Genomic DNA, 6,966 nt, shown 5'->3' with positions numbered 1-6,966 from the left:
TTCTGAGCTGGATACAGCAAGGATTTGTGGTGTTTCCTAGAAACAAAGGACACAAAATTGGAGGCTTCGTCTAAAAATCCAGATTATTTGGCTTTTCTCAAAAAATCAGAATGCTGCCACTGAGGAAATAACCAGCTGCTCAGAGACTTCCGCTGGTCAGTTTCAATCATTCTGGGCTACTTCAACTGCCAACTGCTTTCATTTTTCCCGCTCATAACTTCATTGCCTAATTTTTTTTTCCAGCTGCCTTGAGTTTGCCACTCTGATATACAAGTGACTAATAAAATAGATCGTTCCTCAGCTCACAGGCTACCTACCCCAGAAGAGGAGGTGGCTTTTTCTCCAGAGAGGCAGATAGCCGGAGAAGGCTGGAAAAGCTTGCTGGGGTATAGAAGTTACCCTGGCTGGTCTGAGCATAGTCAGTCGACTACAGGACCACTGTGGAGCTCACAGAAATAAGGCAGAAAGAAGCCCAATCCAACCCAGACCTCCTCATTGGAGTCTGCATTCAAAAGGGATCAAGTGTGCATTTGACAGTCTGAGGTGTACTGCCTACACCTCAGAGCCCTCCCGGGGGTAGATAAGGTTGTTGACCATGCTGAAGTTGTAGAAAGGGCTGCTGAAGGGGCTGTTCTGGCCCCCGCTGGTGCTGCCAGGGAAAGCGCCATAGTAGGGGGATCTCTGGTTGCTTCCCACAGTGCTCAGCTGCAAAGAGTCTGGTGAGCTATCAGGAATGGAGGTGTTGGGGAATGGGCTGGACGGCAGCTGGGTGCTCTGGATCCCTAGGTGCCGGCTGCTCGGGATGGCTCGCTGGGTGTTGCCGCTGTGGTTGGCATTTAAGGTGCTGAGGCTGCTGAAGAAGGTGTTGAGGCACGGAGTGGAGGTGAGTGCAGATGCTCCGGGAGAGGAGGCAGGACTCTTGGTGCCCTCCGATGGTTCTGGGGACTGAGAAGGCCTCAGCAGAGAGGAAGGGCTGTTTCCTTCCAGCTTCACACCCACTCCAGTCCCTAGTCCAGAGGTCAGCCCTTCTGATTTGGATGTCCCTGTAGCCACCGAGGAGCTGCTGCTGGTCTCAGAGCGGCGCTTTCGCTTGCGGCGAAAGTTCCCATTGTCAAACATTTTCTCACAGTTTGGATCCAGAGTCCAGTAATTACCTTTCCCTGAGAAAAAAGGAGAGTTGGAGAAGCACCTTTTACTCCTGTGCACACTGAAGTCCCTCTTATGTTTAATGACTTTCAGTGGGTGTCTGAAACTATAGCTAGCACCAAATCCTATGGTTCTATGATAAAGTTAATATGTAAATTAGGTACAGTAACAGATTAGCAAAACTATAAAATTATAAAATCACTACAACAATATTACAAGCTATGAATATGATCTGTTTCTGGAATTTTTTGTTTCTGTGACAGGGTCTCTTTGTAGCCCCAGCAGGCCTGGAACTCGCTAAATAGACCAGGGTGGCCTCCTTCTCACATAGACCCACTTGCCTCTGCTGGGATTAAAGGTGTGCACCACCACACCTGGCTCTACCTGACTCTGGAAATTTTTCTTTTTTTTCTCTCTTTCTCTTTCCCTTCCTTCCTTTCTTTCTTGTTTTTTTTTTTGTTGTTGTTGTTTGTTTGTTTGTTTGTTTGTTTGTTTTTGTCTTTTTGAGACAGGGTCTCCCTGTAGCCCCAGCTGGCCTGGAACTTGCTTTATAGATCCACCTGCCTCTGCCTCCTAAGTGCAGGGATTGAAGGCATGTGCCCCCATGCCCAGGCTGGAATTTTTCTTAAGACTGTCTCATCTTCCCAGGCTGGCCTTAAACTTACTATGTAGCCGAGAATGAGGATGACACTGAATTGTTTATCTGGCTGCTTCTACCTCCCTAGGATCATAGAGATGTAGCACCATGTCCAGTTTTACATGGTGCTAGGGATCAAAAGCAGGCATTTCATGCATGATAGAAAAGTATACTACCAACTGAGCTTCACCTGTAGCTCTTGGGGTCCTTCCCCTCTCCCCCTTCCACTTTAAGACAGGGCCTTGCGGCTCCAAACTTGCTATGTAGCTGAGGCTGGCCCTGAACTCCTGACCCTTCTGCCTCTACCTCCTGAGACCTGGGATTAGATGTGTACCATTGTGACAGGTTTAGACCTTGCTTAAGTGGAACCCTCAAAGTGAAAAGAGGGTAAGGGAGGATCACTGGGAGGAAAGCAGCTTGTTAAATTCGACAAAGGCTTTACCCACTTCAAGGAGAAATGCAGAATTAAGTTGTTCGAGTCAGTTCTGCTTCCTTCTAGTAGCGTCTTAAGACCTAATTCTATTTCTGACGCATCTAGCACCTTCCCTTATTCTAGATCCGAATTACGTAACCTTGCAAAATTATGAAATTCTGATGCTACTTAAAACACATGAGCTTTCATTTCTTTTATAAAACAGAGATGGTACTACCCATGTGCTAGCTTAACTTCGAGGCCTAGTAGTTAACCTTGGCATAGTATAGCAAACAGTGAACAGCTGAGAACACAGTATTTACTACAATTTACTTTCCCAAAAATACGCAACTCCTACTGCTGGGAAAAAAAAAACAAAAAACAAAAAACTATTGCTTTGGAAAAAAGCAACCAAAAAATGATTTTAAAAAAAGGTTTCTACTGAGCAAAAAAATTAACAACTCATTGGATTTCCCTTGTTTGAATTTCAAGGAAATTCTGCTCATCTCGGGCTGACCATGGCCTGCAAAACTTCTGTAAGGTCTTTTTGTCCACTGACAAATGTTGGACACTCATTTAATGCACTTCCTGCCAACAACCTGACAACCTGAGTTCAATCCTGGAGGGACCCACAGGCAGGAGAGAACCAATGCCTGCAATTGCCCTCTTGCCTCTATGTGTATGCCTTGCTTGAGTACACACAAATAAATAAATAAATGTGAAAAAAAATTGAAACTGCCCTCACTATAATTGAAATACGAAAAATTTGTCATCTTGGAATCACTCAATAGGTTTTTCCAACTTTAATCTTTAAAAGTACCTTTGATATTTAGAAAGTCCCCACCTGCCTTGCAGTGAGAGTGCTTTCCATGAATAACCTTGTTACTTCTCAGTTGTGTGGAGACTGGGAACACTGCTGTTTCTTCACGTTTCAGATGACAGGTTAGGTTCAGAGTGGTTACTAGCTATAAGTGCCACACATCATTGCAACAGTGGAGGCAGTTGCAGGTTGGCTCCAAACTAACCAACCACTATCAGTTTTCTTTTTCTTTTGAAACAGGGTCTCTCTTTGAAGCCTACGCTGGCCTTGGACTTGTGATCCTACTCCCTCAGCCTACCAAGCACTCCTCAAATTAGCATGCACCCTCTGCAAGCCCATTTTCTCTAGTGCAGTATTTTCTCTGATGGTTGCTAGGGGAAAAACGAAAGCAAGGGCAGGCACACACACTGTCTACTCAGACACTAGCTGCACCTATCTGGAGAGGTCTATTGGGTCAACTTGGCATCAACAGTTTTTCTTCTTTTCTTTTTTCTGTCTTTTTGAGACAGGGTCTCCTTGTAGCCCCAGCTGTCCTGGAATTCACTATAGAGACCAGGCTGGCCTCAAACTCACAAAGATCCGCCTGCCTCTGCCTCCCAAGTGCTGGGATTAAAGGTGTGCGCCACCACGCCCGGCAACAGTTTTTCTTTTATTCCCTTAGTCAGTGCTAGGGATTAAAACCCAAGACCTCAATATGCTAGGCAAATGCTCTAGCTCAGAGTTACAGATTCCCAGCCCTCAAATGCTGGACTTGGTCATTATTTTTTTCCCCAGGTACAAATAGCTTTGAACTTTAAAGTTCTGAGCTAGGTGTAATGACTCCTGTCTTTAATTCCAGCACTCAAGGAGGTAGAGGCAGGTGGATCTCTGTGAGATCAAGGTCAGATCTACAATATAAGGTGTTCTAGGCCACCTGGGGTTACAGGAGGACCCCTGCCTCAAAAAAACTAAAAGGAAATAAAGCTCAAAGTACAGGTGACAGCTGATATAAACGGGTGATTTAGAAGCTACATAAAGAAGATGCACCTTCACGAACTGCATGTTCTGTGCAATAGTGTCACCACTGGTAAACATAGCTATTGAGCGCTTGAAATGTGGGGCTAGTCGGAATTAAAATGTGGTGTAAAATAAGTATTTTGAACACAACAATAAAATAATAAAGAATTACTAATAATTTTGTCATGTTGAAACATTTTGATTACTAGACAATAATATTAAAAAATATTAGTATTTTGTTAGTTTGTATTTTGAGACAAGCTCTCTTGTGGTCCAGGATGGCCTCAAACTTTCTAGGTAGATGACCTTGAAACTCTTGATCTTTCTGCCTCTACCTCCCAAATAATGGAATTATAGGCATTTAATCTGCCATGCCTGACTGTTAATTTTTTGAATGTGATTAACTAGAAAGAATTTACAAAATCCTAGATCTCAGGAGCGTGCACTGAAACATGAAAAATGGCTCATCTTTTTTTCTCATTTTCTTATCCTAACATCCTCTCATTCCCTTGTCCTGGGCTGGTTCAGAAAACCTCAAGGAATCTGTCTCTTGTTTGGAATAAGCTTCACTCCAACTCCCCCCACCAAGTGAGAATATTCACAACACTTACAGGAATTCAGGTGAATACCCCGAATTGGCTTCCTTCGGCTCTACGCCCAATACCTCCTTGAATAGGGGAGGAAGGGTTTTTGTGGGTCGGGTATTTGAGAGCCCCTTCCTCCCTGCTGTCTCCGGATCTACCTCCCAGTAACTAGACTGTCCCTTCAAATGGTCCGATGAATACCACCCAGGACAGCTTTGGTCTGTTTGAGAGCATGAACTCTTCGCTTTATCTTTAATGGGCCAACTTCTGTCCCGGGTGGAGAGCTCAACGGGTCCTCCCTGCGAAGATCTGATAGTTTGTTACCTGGATCCCTCATCCCTATCAGACCACCAGGTTTAAGTGGTTGTGACCCCTCTCATACGCTCATCTCCAATTTGAGAAGACCGCTCATGCATCTTCAAGCCAGCCACACACAGACCCTGCTATCTGGAGCTCGTTCTTCTCTCCCGCCGGGGGCCGCTCCTCGCCCTTCCCAGCCCGGGAGCACCTGCCCCGCCGCCCTCACCTGGATCATCCTCATCCCGGGGCACCTTCTTAAAGCAGTCGTTGAGCGACAGGTTGTGGCGGATGGAGTTCTGCCAACCCGCCTTGCTGCGCTGGTAGAAGGGAAAGCTCTCGGCTACAAACTGGTAGATGTGGCTGAGGGTGAGCTTGCGCTCCGGCGCGCTCTGGATGGCCATGGCGATGAGCGCCGAGTACGAGTAGGGCGGCCGCACCATCTTCATCAGGTCCTCGCGGCTGGCCATGGACAGCCAGCCCAGCTCGCCCGGAGCTGCGGAGCCTGCCGGCGAGGCGGGCGCGGCCGGTGAGGGCTGAGCGAAGGCCCGCTGCGCGCAGGCGAAGGTGCTGGCGGCGGTGGGCGGCTGCAGGAAGGGACCGGCCGTGGCTCCAGGCGGCGGCGGCGGCGGCGGGGCGCCCAGGTACCCCGCGGCCGACGTCGGGCCGCCCACCCCCGGCCCGTTGAACCACAGGTAGTGGTTGGCGGCGGCGGCCGGCGGCGCGGCGTAGTCGGCCAGCCCGTAGGGAGCCCTGGAGGCCGGGGGCGCACCGGGGGCGGCCGCGGTGGCGGGCTGCGAGTACACGCCGAAGTTGTCGCCGCAGTACAGGGCCATGTCGGCGGCGGCCGAGGGCGGGTGCGGTGCGGCCGCGGCGAGGGGAGAGCGCGGCTGGCCTCGCCACTCGGGCGAGAGCATCCCTCGACGGACCAACCCAGCGGCCCACCCGGGACCTTCCAGACTAACGACGGATCGGGAGCACACAGACGCGGGACACCGCGCCTCTTATAACCGAGGGGATCGCGCTCCTCCCGGCTCTGCTCTCCACGCCCTCGCCACGCCCCACCTGCGCTGGCGGAGCTCACAGCCTCACCCGCCCCGCCCTCCGGGTCCCTGCTCCGCAGCGAGCGCGGGAAAAGCGCCCCTCCATCCTCGGGTCCTCCCTTCGGTCCTCCATCCTCCCATCTAATTCTCCACCCTTTACCCTCCCGTCGGTCCTCCATCTTCCATCCTCCCGTCCGTTCTCCATCCTCCAGTCCATCTTTCATTCCCCCATCCTAGTCCGCATACTTTTAATACTCTTGACCTACTAGCAAGATAAAACGCAGAATATTGAAGCAAGAACACAGCCCCAGCTGCACAGTCGTTACCTAAAAAGTCCGTGAATCCGTTTGGGGTGCAGCTCACATCACCTTGCCCCAGCCTCCACTAAGCCTTCTATCTCAAGTTTTAAACTTTCTTCTTTTGTCTTTTTGAGACATATTCTCCCTGCAGCCCCTGGAACCTGCTGTGTACGCCTGGCTGGTCTCGAACTCACAGATATCCGCCTGCCTTTGCCTCCCGAGAGCTGGGAGGGCCACCTCGCCCAGCTCAAGTTTTAAACTCTGTAATCGAATTCAACAGGTGCGCATCACAATCCTTTTGGGTGTATATGAACCGGCATCATCGTTGTGTCCCTTTTCCCGGATTCGGATTCCAGGACTGAAATTGGTCTCCTCTTCATTTATTAAGGGTGGGGGTTATTCTTATTTTGGGGGGACACGGTCTCCCTGTAGCCCCAGCTGGCCTGGACTTCGCTAGGTAGGTCAAAGTGGCTTCCATCTGCATGCCTCTGCCTCCCCGAATATTGGGATTAAGGGAGTGTGCCCAGCTCAGTTTTATTTGGTTAAAATTTCTAGCCAAAATGTGTGTTTATTCACATTCAGGAATCTCTTGTTCGTTTTTTAATGTCCGGTTTGTTCTGAATTTAGTGTGATTTTCTTAGCTTTTAAAAGGTTAAGTTTTCAAAGGTATTTAAGAAAGTGGCTTTGAAATTAGCACTTTAAGGTTGAAAGTTTGGAGAAATGTAAAAGTTT

General features: G+C 49.0%; 1 protein-coding gene across 1 annotated transcript; it reads right to left on the bottom strand.

The window, feature by feature from the left end:
• Positions 1 to 552: 552 nt before the first annotated feature.
• Positions 553 to 5,728, bottom strand: Foxi3 (forkhead box I3). The gene is made up of 2 exons (XM_008840679.1): positions 5,122 to 5,728; positions 553 to 1,160 (listed from the first exon to the last, which is right to left on the bottom strand). Exons 1-2 carry the CDS (start codon positions 5,726 to 5,728, stop codon positions 553 to 555), a joined length of 1,215 nt encoding a protein of 404 aa, XP_008838901.1.
• Positions 5,729 to 6,966: the final 1,238 nt, after the last annotated feature.

The sequence above is a fragment of the Nannospalax galili genome, unplaced genomic scaffold, assembly GCF_000622305.1.
Source record: "Nannospalax galili isolate Female #2095 unplaced genomic scaffold, S.galili_v1.0 scaffold2681, whole genome shotgun sequence".
Classification (NCBI taxonomy): domain Eukaryota; kingdom Metazoa; phylum Chordata; class Mammalia; order Rodentia; family Spalacidae; genus Nannospalax; species Nannospalax galili.
The sequence above is the reverse complement of the archived record's forward strand: the minus strand, read 5'-3'. Positions and strand labels throughout refer to the sequence as shown.

Excerpts from the sequence above, each read along its gene's own strand:
- Foxi3 (XM_008840679.1), bottom strand. The coding sequence starts at position 5,728 with ATGGCCCTGTACTGCGGCGACAACTTCGGCGTGTACTCGCAGCCCGCC. Across the intron at positions 1,161-5,121 it reads CCGGGATGAGGATGATCCAG|GGAAAGGTAATTACTGGACT; the intron begins GTGAGGGCGGCG and ends CTTTTTTCTCAG.